Source organism: Mustela putorius, unplaced genomic scaffold, assembly GCF_011764305.1.
Source record: "Mustela putorius furo isolate JIRA1106 unplaced genomic scaffold, ASM1176430v1.1 tig00000460_pilon_pilon_pilon, whole genome shotgun sequence".
Lineage (NCBI taxonomy): Eukaryota > Metazoa > Chordata > Mammalia > Carnivora > Mustelidae > Mustela > Mustela putorius.
In genome coordinates this window covers 3903956-3921848 of record NW_025421389.1, presented here as the reverse complement: position 1 = coordinate 3921848, position 17893 = coordinate 3903956, and the positions used below count along the sequence as shown (strand labels likewise).

The following is a 17893-nucleotide window of genomic DNA, read 5'->3' as shown; positions in this document are numbered from 1 at the left end:
CTCATTTAAAAAACATTAGAGTTGTTTCCAGAATGAGGGTATTGTATAGGATTACAGCATATCCCAGGGATTTAAACTCAAATCAAGATTAGAATGCACATAATTCTTGCTTGGTTTAAAGGGTGTAAATAGTGATACATGTGCAAGGTGTACAGAAGTCTTGGTAGACAAATGTCTCTCCTTCCAGGATTATCTAGAGTCATTTAGGGTTACTTCTGTTGCTGAAATCTTGAAAGGTTTCCAAGGCACAAGAGCATTAACAGAAGAACTCTTTGGAGCTTTTCTGACAGTATTCTGTGGTAGCAGTCTACTTTGGATTCACAAGAGTCAAGGTCATTTCTCAAGTGATCTATCAAGAACCAATATTATAAATGACGAGTTCTTTTACTAAAGATCACATTCAAAATTTTCCTATAATAATGTAATTCTCACTCTCATTCCAATTACCTTTCTTCTTTTTTTTTAAATTTTTTATTTCTTTTCAGAGTAACAGTATTCATTGTTTTTGCACCACACCCAGTGCTCCATGCAATCTGTGCCCTCTCCAATACCCACCACCTGGTTCCCCCAACCTCCCACCCTCCCGCCCCTTCAAAACCTTCAGATTGTTTTTAAGAGTCCATAGTCTCTCATGGTTCACCTCCCCTTCCAATTTACCTCAACTCCCTTCTCCTCTCCATCTCCCCTTGTCCTCCATGCTATTTGTAATTGCCTTTCTTGAGAGGAAAAGAAAGGAATGGAAGGTGTGAGGCATGCACATAAGCACTTATAGAAGTATCCTCTGGATGTGCGTGTCATCCATCATTGATGTACCACTGAGAAATAGGTTGAGAAATAGTATTGCAAGGTTTGTCTTGAAGACCTTGCTTCCTTTCAAACAACATGAATTTTGGTGGCACACGTTTTCTTCCTGCCTTGGTGCTGGCTGTGAAAAGGTGGCTTTTCCATGGTACTCCAAGCATGTAGCTAGTCATCTTTCTATGAAGAAGAATTATGCCTGTGAACAAAGATAGAATGCCAGCCCCAATCCTCTTGTTCTTTACTTTATCAAAAAATATGGTAGGCTTTTGAGGTACTAAGCAAGTGGACTAGGTTAGTGGAAGAACAAAGGTACAGAATTTGTCTTATGGAGAACTACGGCCTCAATCAGATCAGTTGGGCTTTGGGCAAGGGTATGATGACAAAGGCACACTCTGAATCTGTATGAATGTCCTCCAACATAGAGAAGTGGAAATTGCACTGGCATGAGTACACTATATAGTATATCTTATAAGTTCATTACAGTCCTTGACTCTTAAAAAATGGTTTAATATTCAACATGTTCACTCTTTTAAAGTAAAGCAATTTTCCTATCTAGGAAAATTAAAAATTAGAGTATTTAAAATTATAGAATAAATTGACAAACTTTGAGATTCAGATTTGTAATGGCTTCTAGAGATATTCTAGTTCAGGACTTTCATTTTTAAAGTGGAAGAAGAAAAAGATCCAGAGAGGTGGATAAACTATAAGATTTTAGTTAGAGGGGCACCTGGGTGGCTCAGTGGGTTAAAGCCGCTGCCTTTGGCTTGGGTCATGACTCCCAGAGTTCTGGGATCAAGCCCCATATCTGGTTCTTTGCTTGGCAGGGAGCCTGCTTCCTTCTGTCTCTCTGCCTACTTGTGATCTCTGTCTGTTAAATAAATAAATAAAATCTTAAAAAAAAAAAGATTTTAGTTAGCAGATTGAAACTTTGACTGTCCATCTCAGGCAAATGCTCTTTCTTTCCATTTCCTACTATTCCTAGTTGGCACGGTTTAATGATGTTAAAACTTTACTCATATTTACACAAAAAGTTCCAAATTAGTAAATTTCACTAGTGAGCAAATGCCAAATACAAGTTTCAATTTTGTTGTTAGAACAAAAGTAGGGACACCTGGGTGGCTCAGTCAGTTAAGCATCTCCTTTTGGCTTGGGTCATGATCTCAGATCTAGCTCTGCTTCTCCCTCTCCCCTTCCTCCTGCTCATACTCTCTCCTTCTCTCCCTTTCTCTCTCTCAAATAAATAAATACACTTTTTTAATACTAAAAAAAAAAGCAGACTATCTAGATTTAATTTGCCTGTTATCATTCATATGTCAATCTACCAAAATAAATGAAGTGTTACTATGAAATATGTTATAGCAACAACCTCAGGGTCTTAAAAAATATGCATATTTCCTATCTAGGTTGAAAGAGTAATCTCCAAAGGCAAGCTATTTCAAGTTTAAGGAAACACAGTATAAACAACCCACCGTGATTGCTATAATTTAATTTCAAAGCAAAGGTTGACAAGGAACATACAAATCTTGATTTCTTAAAGTTAGCACTGGTGTTACTATACAAAGCTTGCTCACAAACCTTTCCAGTTTACCTTCGGTGACCTTTGGAGTTATGTGCTTGATAATTAAGTTGAAGAAATTTTAAAGCAACAAGATGGATTTCCTGAACAAAATCTGTACTTCAAAATAGATATTTTCAGTAACAAATAGTGCAAAATATTATTATATATATTATAGTAAAATAACAAAATATTATTATTATATACATTCTGATGAGAGAGTTTAGAGTAGTAGTTAAAAGCATGAGCTTTGGAGCCATACAGATGCAGGTTCAAATCCCAGCTGTGTCACTTACTATAGTTACTTACAATTCTCTCACTTACTGGTGTGAATTTGAGTGTGTTTCTTTATTTCTCTGAGCCTCAGCTTCCTGAAAAGTATATTAGGGTTTGAGATTGCTACTTCCTGTTTGGTTGTAAGAGTTAAATTAAACAAATCTAAGTAATATGGTACTTCTGCTGTATCTGGGAACACTTCAGATACTTAAGATGCTAAGTGCATGGGTATCTCACTGGAACACCTATGATTCCTTGTTATTACTTGATTCTTCACTTTTTCTGGTCATTATCACTAGGATAAACTTTCTACTTCTGCTTCAGAATTTGGTTCTATATTAAAAAAAAAAACAACAACAACTCAGGGCTATTTGTACTGAAAAACTGCACCTTACATAAATCAGACACTATTTTTGTGCTTCAATATTCAAATGACCTTTTTCCCACCCCCAACCCCTGCCATGTAGTTCATGTGTGCAACAATGTTTCATCCATATAACATCCACATAACACCCATAATAAAACATGGAATGTAAATAATAGGGATAAAGAAACTGACCTCCTTCAGCTGAGCAGATAACCACAATCTGACTGAAAGGTCCATCTCCTTTATTGTTATAAACACCAACCTTCACTTCGAAGGGAGTAAGAGGAGGAACACTTTCATCTCGATAAATGAATTTTGAAGCTTCAGAGGATGTCACCATTTTTTCCTTCCAGCCACGTGTTCCATTGGGCCTGAAAGCCACAATATAGCCAAAGCCTTCCCCATTCTGAAATTCTTCAGATACTGGCTAAAGAAGAAAAATACAATTAATGATCAGCAAATTAACTGATTAAAACAGCCACTTCTCCCAAAATTTATTTTTTCTTTTTAAATAATGGATAACCAGAGAAATGGAGACTTTCAAATCTGTAATGCTACACTGGAAGACAATCACTTAGTATAGAAAAATCACTTAGTAGTCTTTGGAAGCTTAAAAGGAGTTAAAAGCAAAAGATAAAAACTTAAATAATATCAGTTGGTATTTAAGAATAGTATCAAGGGTCCTGAAAACTCTTGGAGTGAAACAAATTTAAACCTGTTAGTCATGTATATGAAATGAACCTTCCACACTAGAATTTAGCATGTTGGGGAAAACTGTCATATGGTCTGGTGGTCAGAAAAATCTGTTGCTGGAAATGCTCTGCAGAGTCCTTTGTGCAGAAAAACAGGAACTATTAATGTAAGACCTTCTTTCTGGTATTTTCTTTTTCATTTGCTTTTGTGCTTTATTAATGTGAAAAATCAGAAAAGAATATTTGTTCAAGTAATCGTTATACTATCTGCTTATATTTAAATTTGTTAAACAGGCATAAACACCATAGAAAGGAGTAATTAAGATTGACTAGTTAGTTAAAGGAGCAGTCACCAGCCACTTCCTAGCATAATGCTTGACACATAGATACCAATATATATTTGTTGAAACATGTTTTTTTCTTCTTTTGAATTTTGATTTGAGGAAAAACTGTATTGAGTAGAGAAAGAGAGACAAAGCTTATTATATCAAAGTTTTATAGACTAAATGTTTTTGTCCCCCTAAAATTCATATAATGAAATCTTAACCCCCAATGTGATGGTATTAAGAGGTGAAGATTTTGGTAGGTTATTAGATTATGAGGGCAGAGCACTTAGGAATGGGAGTAGTACCCCTCTTGCCCCTCTGCCAGTGAGAAAATGGCCCTCTGTTAGGCAGAGAGCAGGCTATCACCAGACTGGAATCCGCTGGTGACTTGATTTTAAATTTCCAGGCTCTGAACAGTAAGAAATATTTTTCTGTCATTCATAACTCACCCCCAGTCTATGGTATTCTTATTTTAGCATTGGGTCTAAGACATGAAGCTGAAAGATAAGGAAGTTTCTTAAACTCATTTAAAGAGAAATTATTCAATCTCTCTGTACCAAGTACAGATCCTATATATGTAGCCTTATTTTCTAAGGAATCAACAAGTCTGACAACTGAGTACAGGCATCCTTACCTCCCAGGCTATGACTAACTCATGCCTTCTTCCACTTCTTCCACTTACGTTGGTGGGTGCTGTCTTTGGAACTGTAAATGAAAAATGGGCTAAAGTGAGGACAATAAATAGATGTTTAATTTAAGAGAATATGTAAGAACACATTATGACCCTATTTGGTCTTAAAAATCCCAAAACAATCAATCAGAATTGAAGTTACAGTGGCCATATTCAATATTAATTAAAACAAAATGTTTGTGACAGATACCCTGTTTTCAAATCTGTATAGGAGAGTTTGATACATATTTTTCATGGCAACATAATACATTATCAAACCAGTCGCCTGGTAAATGCTCTGTGGTAGTAAAGTTGAAATCTCAATAACACTAAAGTTAAGGACATCTACTAATGATTAAATTTCATTTTACAAATTTTCTCCTTTCTGATGATGTGACTCTTCCATGGCCTCAGGGCTTGCAGAACTCTGAGAAAGTCTATGGGTTGACTTACTACTTACTGCTTTACCAGAACCCGCAGGAAGTTCCAGTTTAAAGAAAAGACAACAGTTCCACAGAGTGAGAACCTATTTAAATAAATAAACATTAAAAAAATAAAAAAAACTATCAAGAATGGATCTTTTGGGGTGTCTGGGTGACTCAGTGGGTTAAAAGCCTCTGCCTTCGGCTCAGGTCATGATGCCAGGGTCTTAAGACTGAGCCCTACATTGGGCTCTGTGCTCTATGGGGAGCCTGCTTCCTCCTCTCTCTCTGCCTGCCTCTCAAATAACTAAATAAAATATTAAAAAAAAAAAGAATGGAACTCTTTGTAACCCACAAAATACATAAGCACCCAGTGAAACTTTTTCAAATGAGTAACTATTAAAAGAATAAATGTCTCAAAGGAATAAATTTCTCCTTCATTGCACCAAAACACAAAATCTGCAGTTGAAAGGGAACATTTTCAAAGGAAGAAATGTTAAATGAAGACCATTAAAAGAAATCATTTTCCAGGCTATGAGTCTGCATTAACAATTTTACACTTCAGCGTTGCCTTTATGTCCTTGCATATAGTTTTTAAGTGATATTTATATACTCACAAGCAATAAATTCACTCCTATATATTACCTACTTGGATGAAAGGCTATTAATTACTGGTAGATATTCAAAGCATATACAGCATTTTATGTACCAGAAAAACTGATGTGGAATTTATATTCCACGAGAAAGGAAAAAAAAAAGTGCTCTTCGCAAAATGAAGGAGGTGGGAGAGAAAAGTCTGTGAATATATATAATTGGCTCCACTGAAATAAAAATGTTTATTCACCAGGCTCCAAATTTCAGTGTCTTTGGGCACTTTTCTTCATGGATATGAGTTCTTGTCTTGCTCATGCACATGTGGAAGGATATATATATACAGACACATGTATATATGTATATACATATATATGTGTATATACACATATATATTAAATATATATAAATTATTTATATGTGGAGTACACTCATGCACATGTAGAAGGAGATTATATATATGTATATGTATATGTATATATATGTGTATATATATGATTATTTACATGCGGAGTTCACATGTGGAGTTCACTGTAAGGAATTTTCTCAGAATTAAATGGAATTAGATACCCCTTAGTCTGTCATCTCAAGACATCACAAGAAATTCAACTGAGAAAAAAAAATGATACTATTAGAACAATAACAGTGAATATGACCTGATTTATATAAAAAGCAAGTAAATCACTTATTAACTTGTTTTCTTATTAGCCATAGTTATTGCTGAATTTAACAACATATGACATCCCAGTTTGTTGACACCATGTCCTCAAACCACTGTTATAAATAATTCAAGTTCTAAATTTATTTTCTGGTCCATGCTATAGGTAAGGTACACAGGAGTGGAGCTGGTTTAACTGTATGCATAAAAGAACAGGGATCTAAGGATCCAAATATCCCTTCAGTGGGTGCAGTGGGTGATCTCTGAGATCTGAGTTGTTATCATTAATGCATGGTCAAACAAATAGATAAGCATGTTAATTTGTTGATATGATATGACTATGGCTTATCATAGTACCATTTGTTTGTAGAAAAAAAAAGGAACACTCATGCATGCACACTTCATGTTCATCTCTGATAACTGACAGTTAAATAATATTATACATAGTATCTACCACAGCCACCTACTTCATCTATTACATTGAAATCACTGTTTAGTCCCTAAACTTAGGATTTTGAATCTTTTTCTTTGAGGATATTTTCCCTATGATCATGGATGTTGTGGAGAGACTAGGCACTGAAGACTACTTTCTCTTTTGTTCAGCTGTCAAACATCACCTCAAAAGAGGATGTATGGAAACTTTAACTTAAAAGCTGGAGAGTAGGCTGTATTCTCTCTAGTTGAATATTTCTTTTCTTTTTTTTTTTTTTAAAGATTTTACTTATTTATTTGACAGAGAGAGACCACAAGTAGGCAGAGAGGCAGGCAGAGAGAGAGAGGAGGAAGCAGGCTCCCTGCTGAGCAGAGAGCCCGATGCAGGGCTCGATCCCAGGACCCTGAGATCATGACCTGAGCCGAAGGCAGCGGCGTAACCCACTGAACCACCCAGGCGCCCCTAGTTGAATATTTCTTGAAGGTCATTTAAAAAATAAGGCTAGAATAAAATACAAATAAATGACTATTTAAAGTTGATTTTTTTCTTCTGAAGCTTTGGTAATATTGTTCCACAATCCATTAATGCTTTTATTTTTTAGAAAACATATTTAGATTTTTCAAAAATTTTAACTTTTTTAAATAAAAAAGTGAAAAGACACTAGTAAAAAATTTGGTGAAAATTTCTACTTAAAGGAGAAAGAAAGCAAAATAACACTTTCTACAATGTGATTTGCTTTCCTGTGGGTAATTTCATCATTGAAGTATCCACAAATGATCCAGATTAGAAAATTTATTTTATTATTTGAAAGTAGTCTTTGAAGTTTTCCTTTTGCTGCTAAATTATTTTCAAGGAAGATAGCCCATATCAATTTAATGTAATATTTAGCCATAAATAAAGACATTCTGTTAAGTGAAATAAGCCAGACAAAGAAGGACAAATACTATATGATCTCACTTACATGTAGGATCTAAAAAAATGGAACTACTAGAAACAGAATAGATTTATGGTTGCCAGAGGTGGTGGATGGTGGGTAATGGAAATGGGTGAAGATGGTCAAAAGATACAAACTACCAGTTACAAGATAAATAAGGTCTGGGTATGTAGTATATAGTTAACAATTCTGCATTATCTATTTGAAAGTGGCTGAAAGAATAGATCTTAAAACTTCTTATCACAAGGGAAAAAATATAATGATGTGAGGTGATAAATGTTAAATAAACTTACTCTGGAATCATGTCACAATATATACATGTTGTATATCCTTAAACTGATAAAGTGTTATATGTCAACAATATCTCAATAAAACTAGAAAAGAAAGCAAGAAAAAAAAAGAAATATTAAGACTTTAATAACTGGGCACCAGACATTGTGTTTTGTTATCAGGATCACAATGTTTGTATTAGGTACTCCTAATTGTCTTAAATTTCCCAATTTCATGCAGATGATCAATGGAACCTATATTCATTCATTTATTTTTCAAGTTATCGCTGCAGTCGCAATTTCAGAGTCCACTGATTTTAATTATATCCTTTTATTTATAAAACAACATATTCAAGGTATGTAGGGATTTGACTTAATCTTTCAGTGCATTTGTGGTATAAAAGTTCTATAATTCTTGTTAGAACCATGAAATTAATATAATCAAACATCTGATAAATGCTTTTATTGAGTTCAGAGAAATACATATTTATTGAAAAACTAAATATATTTTCAATATAATTAATGAAAACCTGATTTAGAATTAAACAGCTAGATACTTTTTTCCTTTGGTTGGCTACTGATAGATGTCATCAGCTTATTAGCTCAGAGAATCAAGTTTACATGCATGATTAGTGGATTAAACTCAGACTCTTCCGAGTTTCTTTCTGAGCAATGCTGTTCCATAAATGGATAATATTATTAACACTTTTTTCACAAGCTGTAAATGCCTTGCTATTTTGGGCCTTATTTGGCATGTTGAAATGTAAACTATTGTCTCTTTCAACCTTATGCATTGGAAATACTATAAACAGAGTGATCAAGCTATAGTAACTTAGTTTAAGCATGCATGACTTTAAGCCTGAATCTCAAAGGACTCAAAATATAATAGTTTGAACAAAGTCAATCGCTAACAACATACCTTAATTTGCATTAAACTAAAAAAAGACAGGATGAAATTATTTACAAACTCTTTTTTCCTGAAAAACTTCTGTTATCTAATACTGTGGATGTTTATGCAGCTTATTTAATAATACAGCTTTCTTAGACACCTAGGAGAGCACATGTATTTTAAGAGTTTAATGATAATCCAGCAACTGTTTGAAAAGAAAGTTGCAAAAGTATAGGAAGAAGAAAGGGAGTTTGTTTATACAATAATGGTGGGAGTTAAGAGGGAAATTAAAACAATTCTTACCTGAATTGACATATGTAGCACACAAACATTTCAGTTAACTGATTATTATTTAAGTTCATTTTATATAGTTGGTTAAGTTTAAAGAATATCCAAAACAAAAAGTAGCAGTGGCATTTTCTAAAGAGTTCAAATAATGCTTTTACACCTATTAGTAGGATAGATAAGGTGATATGCACAAATTGAAATGTGTTTTTGTGGGAGTGAGTAAGGTCTGGGCTTGGGTTTCAGTCCTACCATTCCAGCTAAACTGGTTAGCTGAAAATATTTCTTTACTTTGTTGTCTTTCACAAAGATATAGCCTACTTTTTAAAGTTATTTTTCAAAATTATTTATTACGATGCCTGGAACTATAATTTATAAATATTACCTAATGCTATCATCTACTTAGATTTCAAAAAGAGAAAATGGTGAAGTCTTCTATGATAAACACTAGGTTTATTTTCTATGATACACATTAGTTAAAGTTCAACATATGTAATCTTGAAAGAGATTATCCCCTTGAAAATATGGATAATATTGCTTTGATAGTACCATGGTAATTACACTTCAGTTTTGGCTCAGCTTGTTTAAATTTGGAAACCTAGGCAATATAGCAGTTTTGATTTACAAAAGAGGTTATTTTAGAAAATATAAGATTTCTCTGATTTGTGGGTTTTCTTTTTTTTTAAATTAAATTTAATTTTTTTCCATTTATTTATTTTCAGCATAACAGTATCATTATTTTTTCACCACACCCAGTGCTCCATGCAATCCGTGCCCTCTATAATACCCACCACCTGGTACTCCGACCTCCCACTGCCCCCGCCACTTCAAATCCCTCAGATTGTTTTTCAGAGTCCATAGTCTCTTATGATTCACCTCCCCTTCCAATTTACCCCAACAATTTTCTAATAAATGGCAATAAAAAGTACAGGAAGTTTATATATACAATAAATGGTGTTTACCTCAACCTATATTCTCTTAGCTTTATTTATATGAGTTCACAAGAAATTAGAAGCCGAGGATGGGTAAAATAACCTTCAAATGAGATTTGTTGATGCATGTGGTAAAAAAAAAAAAAAAAAAAGGAAAAAGCAAGAGGAAGAAGGGAGGAGGGAAGGCAGGTAACTTGAAATCACTGTCTTTGATAGAAATATAGAATTCCAACTTTACCTCTTAACTGGTAACCTTGTGCAAGTTTTTAAACTTTCTAATTCTGCTTTCTCATCTGTAAAATGAGGATAAACACTTCTTGCTTTAGAGGGTTTATGTGGCAAATAAATGATGTAATAAAGGGCAAGTACTTAGCATAGAGCCTGGAACATGGTTCATGATTTATCACTGGTTTATGGTATTATGGGGAACTAAGAAGATATGAAAAGTCATACTTGAGTGTCTCATATTCACTCCTGAGTTGATAACTTTGCATCACACTTTTATCTTTCATGCTCAAGTCTTCTACTGTTCTTCCATCACTTAACTATTAATCAGAAAAGACATCCCTAAAAATTAGCCACATTTCTTTTATAAAGGCTTTTGTAAAATTGCCATCTCTGCCTGCAAAATGCCTCTGAAAATGGAGACAATTTCTTGAATATATTTTGTAGAAAAGATTTACCTGGACCAAAGGAGCTTCATGATTTAAAAATACTGTCTGCTTAGTTTAGTAGTACTTTCTTTTAGATTTTCTCAATTATTTCAGCTGAATGCTTAATTTTTAATATAATATTTTCTTTGAAACATATACTGGAGATACTTTTTAAAACCCTATAGCTTTCTGTCTTTTCTCTGCACACATCAGTGCCTGACAACAGTGGATTCTCTAATCGTCCTCTATAAATAATTTTTGACCTCTATAAATAAATTTTGGCCTTCAAAATCCCATTAATTAATTAATCAATTAATTTTTGACCTCTATAAATAAATTTTGACCTTCAAAATCCCATTAAATGCTATTTACAAGGCAAACACACATAACCCCAGAGAAAACAAATTCAACCTTATTTTATTTTATTTTTTTCAACATTATTTTATATTACAGAAGTATTTTATTGGGTTCCTTTCAAAATTTTTGAACTCAGTGAAGTTTCCTGAGCAATTATCAGGGACAAGAACTTTGAAGATGCAAATAGGAACAAACCAAGATCCTTTCAGAAGTAAGGAGATAATATACAGTGAAAGAAACTAATAGAAAATTAAATGAGACTTCTGGACTTGAGATTAGTCAGATGTAACCTTAACTGCTAATGTGAAGTTGGTTGGACAAAACCACAGAACTGGTAAGATCAGAAAAACCAAATTTTAGGATCCTTTTTCATTTTCCCCCTCTAGCTCATATACATAGGATTTTAGCATAAGGAAGGTTTTGGAAGAAGGCTGTCAGCTTAGTAGATGAATGTGCTGTGGCATCTCCTTCCATCATTAGCTGTTGGTAGAAGAGAAATGTGTGTGCCATTTCCCTCTCATGCTATGTGAGAAGAGGAGAGAACACTGCTGCGGAGAGTACAGATTCTTATTTCTTACACTGTGGCTGAACGCTGTTGAACTTCAAAATTTTGTAATATGACCCAGTCCCATGCTCTATCACTGAGCAGAGACCAAAGTAGCTCTTGAGAATATCTTTGAGAACACAGAATTTGGCAAGTCAGAAATGTGATTACTGTGGGGCAAGTGGATATTATGGAAGGTAAGTTTAAATAGGCTTGTTGAGATGACATCCAATTAAGCTGTCTGCTAGACAGGATAGTCTCCAAAGAATCCAATGTATCCTGTAAGAGAAAGAAGCAGTGTGTGGACAAACGCTGTCACATATTACACTCAACATCCATAGGTGTATTACAAATTGTACCACCTAATTATGTTTTCTTTTTCTTATCTGGCCTGGAAAGTGCCTGAAACAGCAGCTTGAGATTGAGGGAATAAAAAGAAGAAAGAAGTGATATCTCATTGTGGTTTTGATTTGTATTTCCCTGATGACGAGTGATATGGAGCACTTTTTCATGTGTCTGTTCGCCATCTGGATGGGGATATGTTTATAAAAAATAAAAAATTAAAAAAAAAAAAGAAGAAAGAAAAGACAAATTGTAGCTCTTGGGTCAACCCTTTGGGATAGAGGAAGAGAGACATGGAGATGGATGTGAGATTCAAGTTCTTATTTAAATGAAAATAGACGTTTTTAATACTTGAAAATGAGACTTCACCAATACTGAAAAGTACCTTGGAAATTTTATCTATCTATCTATCTATCTATCTATCTATATGCATATCTATATATCTATATCTATATCCATATCTATATCTATCTATATCATATATATATATAAATAAAATTTGGGACTAAAGTCCGAGATCAGATGAAGCATAATGGAAAGCAATGATGGGAGAAGAATACAACTATTTTCTGCTTAAATTCTATAGAGTTCAGTCTATATAATAAACTATTTACATAACTATGATAGTGCAGAAAGTGCTAAGGGGCCAGGAAAGATTTTTATCTGATTGTCTACTTGACACTCCTATTTATCTGGTCAACCATTTATTTATTAAGTATAGAAAAAATATTTTGTCTTATGTGTCCTAAAGTATGTGTGTGTCATTTTCCATTTCAGAGTCAAAAAAGAATGGTGGATCAGATGTTAAGCAACTGGAATGCTATATGAATGTGGAACATGTTTTTTAAGCAAGTTCTTTCATTTGACACTTACTTTTTTCTGCTCCTTTGTCTTGTCTACACTATAAGCAAAGCAAATAACCACATGTTGGGACAATAATCACTTATAAACTGACACCTGTCTAGATAACAAATACAGCATGATATACTAAACAGAGATGGAGACAGAGATTTAGAGAAGAGGCATGTTCTGTACTTTGCACCACATTCTGAAAGGCTTTCTTAACTTCCAAGCCATCAGGTGGGCTTGCTGGTACACAGACTGCAGCAGAGACTTCTCAATATGATGGCATATTGGAGGAGCCAGATGCAAGCCAAGAGATCGGGTGACTCTTACTATATCAACAAAATGATGTTTAACCTGAAAGTATTTCCTCAATATGAAAAAATGACATGCATGATTACTATTATTTAAATTTCCATTGAACAAAGAAATAATATTTAAATACATGATGATGATGATGATGATGATGATGATAAATGGCTAATAGTAAGCATCTATGATGTGCCAGGTACTATGCTAAGTTCTTTGCATGCATTATATTATTTAATAGAACAAGGCAATGGAGTAGGTTGTGATTCTGTCTCCATTTTATAAGTGAGAAAATTGAGCCTTGAGCAAGGTATATATCTTACCTACATTTACTGCTAGTAAACAGCCCAGAACATTAATCCAGATCTCCTAATTCCAAAACTCAAACTCCTAATTACAGGTTGAAGAAAGAACCTTCTTTTCTCTCATTCTTTTGTTATCAATCTCTTTATTTCATCATAATTTGAAAATAAAGAACTGCAAATATTGAGATTTATATCCAATGCTTTGATAATAATAGACATTTTATATTGCAGAGAAAAGCAAACCTTTTTAGATAATAGGTTACATCATTTAACTCTATCTTATATCCTTTTCATTTATTTTTCAACAATTAGTGTTATAAAATACACAATTTATGAGGCACTTGAGTGGCTCAGTCAACTCAGCATCTGACTCTTGATTTTGGCTCAGGTCATGTTCCCAGTGCTGTGAGATCAAGTTCCCTGTTAGGCTCCACACTCTATGCAGAATCTTCTTGAGAGTCTCTCTCTACCTATCTCTCTGCCCACTCCCCCATGCACATACATGCTTTCTTGTTCTCAAACAAACAAACAAATAAATAAATAAAATCTTAAAAAAATTAAATGCATAATTTATGGAACATTAAAGTTCAATTAAGTGAAAGAATTACTGTTGTATCAGTTTTACACATTTTTCCGTTTCTATTATCATGTGTATTTCAAATTCATTTCCCAAGACATGATTTTTTTTTCTTTTTAAATAATAAAACATTTCCACTACTCATCCCCAAATTTTATACTGGTTTGATAATAGTAACACATTTCCAAAACTAAACACAGTTTATATCTATCTATCACCTATCATCTATCTATCTATCTATCTATCATCTATCTATATCTATCAACTAACTAAAACTTGTAAGAAAATTGTACTACAAATAAATAAATAAATGAATGTACATTGAAGTACAAAAATATGTATATTATTATTTTGATATTCTAATAATAAGGGACTAGATCAAACCAATTTATTTTATACTTATTGACTGCTAGGGGTATTTTGATGACTGTAAAATTCAAAATATACCCTTGAGTAAAATTCAAAATATACCCTAGAGTAAACTGCAAAAAAAAAAAATAAACTTTTTTGGTGTGTGGGAGAGAAACAACTTTAAAGTAAAATTACTTTACTAAACCTGCCCTGGGATTTAGAATATTCTAGTAAATATGGGAATTTTAAAGGAACATAAAACTTTCAACTCAGTATCTTGAATGTGACATCTTTTCTCTTTCAAGTAGCTCTGTTGATTTTCAGAGATTAGTTCATCCATTAGAACTGCATCATCTTTTAAAATACAGGACATGTACTTAAAAGAGGCAGAGTATGTCACTTGAGAAGACATCTCAGGATATTTGTATCCCTTTTAATCTGTGCCACCTAACAAAACAGGCACAAAAATCAACACTTGTTTCAACACCATTAGCAGCTCTATCCCTTTGTGGTACCAAAGCAAAAGAAGCATAAAGTAGGCAGTATAAACCTTCCTCAACTAACTTTCAAGGGGAGTGTTTTGTGCATTTGTCATGCTATTTCTTTTCTCTTCCATGAGATTTTAGTGGACTAAAGTATGCCATGTATATAGAACTTATGATAAAATGGAGAGGCAAGAACTATGTGATTGAGGTAATTGCCTGAAGAGATGAGGGACAACTCTTTCAGAATGTATCATCTGAATGCAATTTAGCATAAAAAATAGAACTGTTTTGCTATAGTCTTTTTTAATAATACAAGGAGATTTATATTAGAAAAAGTCTAAGAAGATTATTCATCTCAAACGGATTATTTATTTTCAAAATGAATATTTATAGAGAGACTCTGAATTAGGCATAGTCTTTGCCTTTGTTTAAACACAATTAACAATATGCAAAATAAGGCAGTTCTTTTTGGAAAATATATGAGCATAAGTACTAATATTGGCAGTCATTTCAATATCTGCATAGTGAGTACATAAAATGAGGAATGACTAACCTGTTATACTCTTAATTAGTGAACACCTGTACACAATGAAAGCATGGCTGATTTATGAATGCATGAAAATCTAACCAGGCAATTAATGTTCAATTTAAAATTCACACTATTGAAAAAGTAGCAGAAAGAACAACTTGTACTAGGCAAATCACAAAAGCAGAAAAGTTACATTTTCTGTGAATGAATCATTTCCAACATATTTAGGCTACTTTATCTTTTATTATCTTGGTTGCTTAATTTTTATATAGAAATAATCTGAACGTCTTTTGTAGAGCTATTCCAACTTAGTGTAGTAATAACCATTTGGTATTTTTTTTCTCCCTTTTTAAAAAAAGGTCAGACCTGGTGTGTTTTGGAGAAAGAATCAAATATTTCTGTAGTTTATTTTAATTATTGTAAGCTTTGTTCAATTTGTAAGAAGTCACAAATCACATTTTTTGGTCCAATTCTATAACTATAATACAAAAGGGACAGTTAGTTGTTAGTCTTCTATGTATATGTATCTCTCACCTGGGTACTGGTTGGGTAAGAGCATATGAAAGTAAAAAAGAAATGTTCTCTTCTAATCTTTCAATAAAATCACACACCAGTGCCAGACACTGCTCTAGGTGCTAAGGACAGAACACTAAAAAATTAGATACAAATCCTCATTCTAAGTGCACTTATATTCTAATGATTATTGAAATTCGTATGTTTTCATGGAGTGTAAAAATATTAAAATTTGATTTTCCCCTGCCTGTATCTGCAATATATACCCATTTCTCTATTTTCAGATCATTTTCATCAATTTTTTTAATAAAAAAATAATTTTTTAAAAATTTCTTTTCAGCGTAACAGAATTCATTGTTTTTGCAACACACCCAGTGCTCCATGCTATACATGCCCTCCTTAATACCCACTACCTGGCTCCCCCAACCTCCCACCCCCTGCCCCTTCAAAACCCTCAGGTTGTTTTTCAGAGTCCATAGTCTCTCATGGTTCATCTCCCCTTCTAATTTCCCTCAATTCCCTTTTCCTCTCCATCTCCCTATCTCCTCCATGTTACTTGTTATGCTCCACAAATAAGTGAAACCATGTGATAATTGACTCTCTCTGCTTGGCTTATTTCACTCAGCATAATCTTTTCCAGTCCTGTCCATGTTGCTACAAAAGTTGGGTATTCATCCTCTCTGACGGAGGCCTAACACTCCATAGTGTATATGGACCACATCTTCCATATCCATTCGTCCGTTGAAGGGCATCTTGGTTCTTTCCACAGTTTGGCGGCTGTGGCCATTGCTGCTATAAACATTGGGCTACAGATGGCCCTTCTTTTCACTACATCTGTATCTTTAGGGTAAATACCCAGTAGTGCAATTGCAGGGTCATAGTGAAGTTCTATTTTTAATTTCTTAAGGAATCTCCACACTGTTTGCCAAAGTGGCTGCACCAACTTGCATTTCCACCAACAGTGTAAGAGGGTTCCCCTTTCTCCACATCCTCTCCAACACACGGTGTTTCCTGTCTTGCTAATTTTGGCCATTCTAACTGGTGTAAGGTGATATCTCAATGTGGTTTTAATTTGAATCTCCCTGATGGCTAGTGATGATGAACATTTTTTTATTTGTCTGATAGCCATTTGTATGTCCTCATTGGAGAAGTGTCTGTTCATGTCTTCTGCCCATTTTTTGATATGATTATCTGTTTTGTGTGTGTTGAGTTTGAGAAGTTCTTTATAGATCCTTGATATCAACCTTTTGTCTGTACTGTCATTTGCGAGTATCCTCTCCCATTCCGTGGGTTGCCTTTTTGTTTTTTTGACTGTTTTCATCAATATTATTGATGTTTGTGTTTGCCTAAGCTAATGTTCTATTGCACACCTTTTAATATGCAATTTCATAAGGACATAAGAGATAAATTACAGTAAAATTTTGTTCAAAGTAGTCAAAAAGTTTACTAAATTTTTTCCTTTCTTTTTTTCCAGATGCTGGGCAAGATATTTTAAAATACATTTTTATTTTATTTTATTAATTTAATTTAATTTTAAAGTTTAATTTAATTTTATTTTTTTCAGTGTTCCAAAGTTCATTGTTTATGCACCACACTCAGTGCTCCTCCTATCACTAGGCTCACCCAACCCCCCCCTCCTTTCCAAAACCCTCAGTTGTTTCTCAGAATCCACAGTCTCTCCTGATTTGTCTCCCCTCAGATTTCTCCCAACTCACTTCTCTTCTCCATCTCCCAATGTTTTCCATGTTATTCCTTATGCTCCACAAGTAAGTTAAACTGTATGATAATTGACTCTCTCTGCTTGACTTATTTCACTAAGCATAATCTCTTCCAGTCCTGCCTATATAGATACAAAAGTTGGGTATTCAACATTTCTGATGGAGGCATAATACTCCATTGTATATATGGACCATATCTTCTTTAGCTATTTGTCTGTTGAAGGGCACCTTGGCTCTTTCCACAGTTTGGTGACTGTGGCCACTGCT

General features: G+C 33.8%; 1 protein-coding gene across 2 annotated transcripts in view; it reads right to left on the bottom strand.

Annotated features, from left to right (window-relative positions):
- The window catches only part of CNTN5 (contactin 5), a 1359165-nt gene that overhangs the window by 57221 nt on the left and 1284051 nt on the right, over positions 1-17893 (bottom strand). For both annotated transcript variants that reach the window (XM_045080322.1, XM_045080321.1), the window contains 2 exons: positions 4652-4722; positions 3192-3426 (listed from right to left, as the gene is read on the bottom strand). In XM_045080322.1, coding sequence (XP_044936257.1) covers positions 3192-3426; positions 4652-4722 — 306 coding nt within the window. The remainder of the gene's footprint in view (positions 1-3191; positions 3427-4651; positions 4723-17893) is intronic.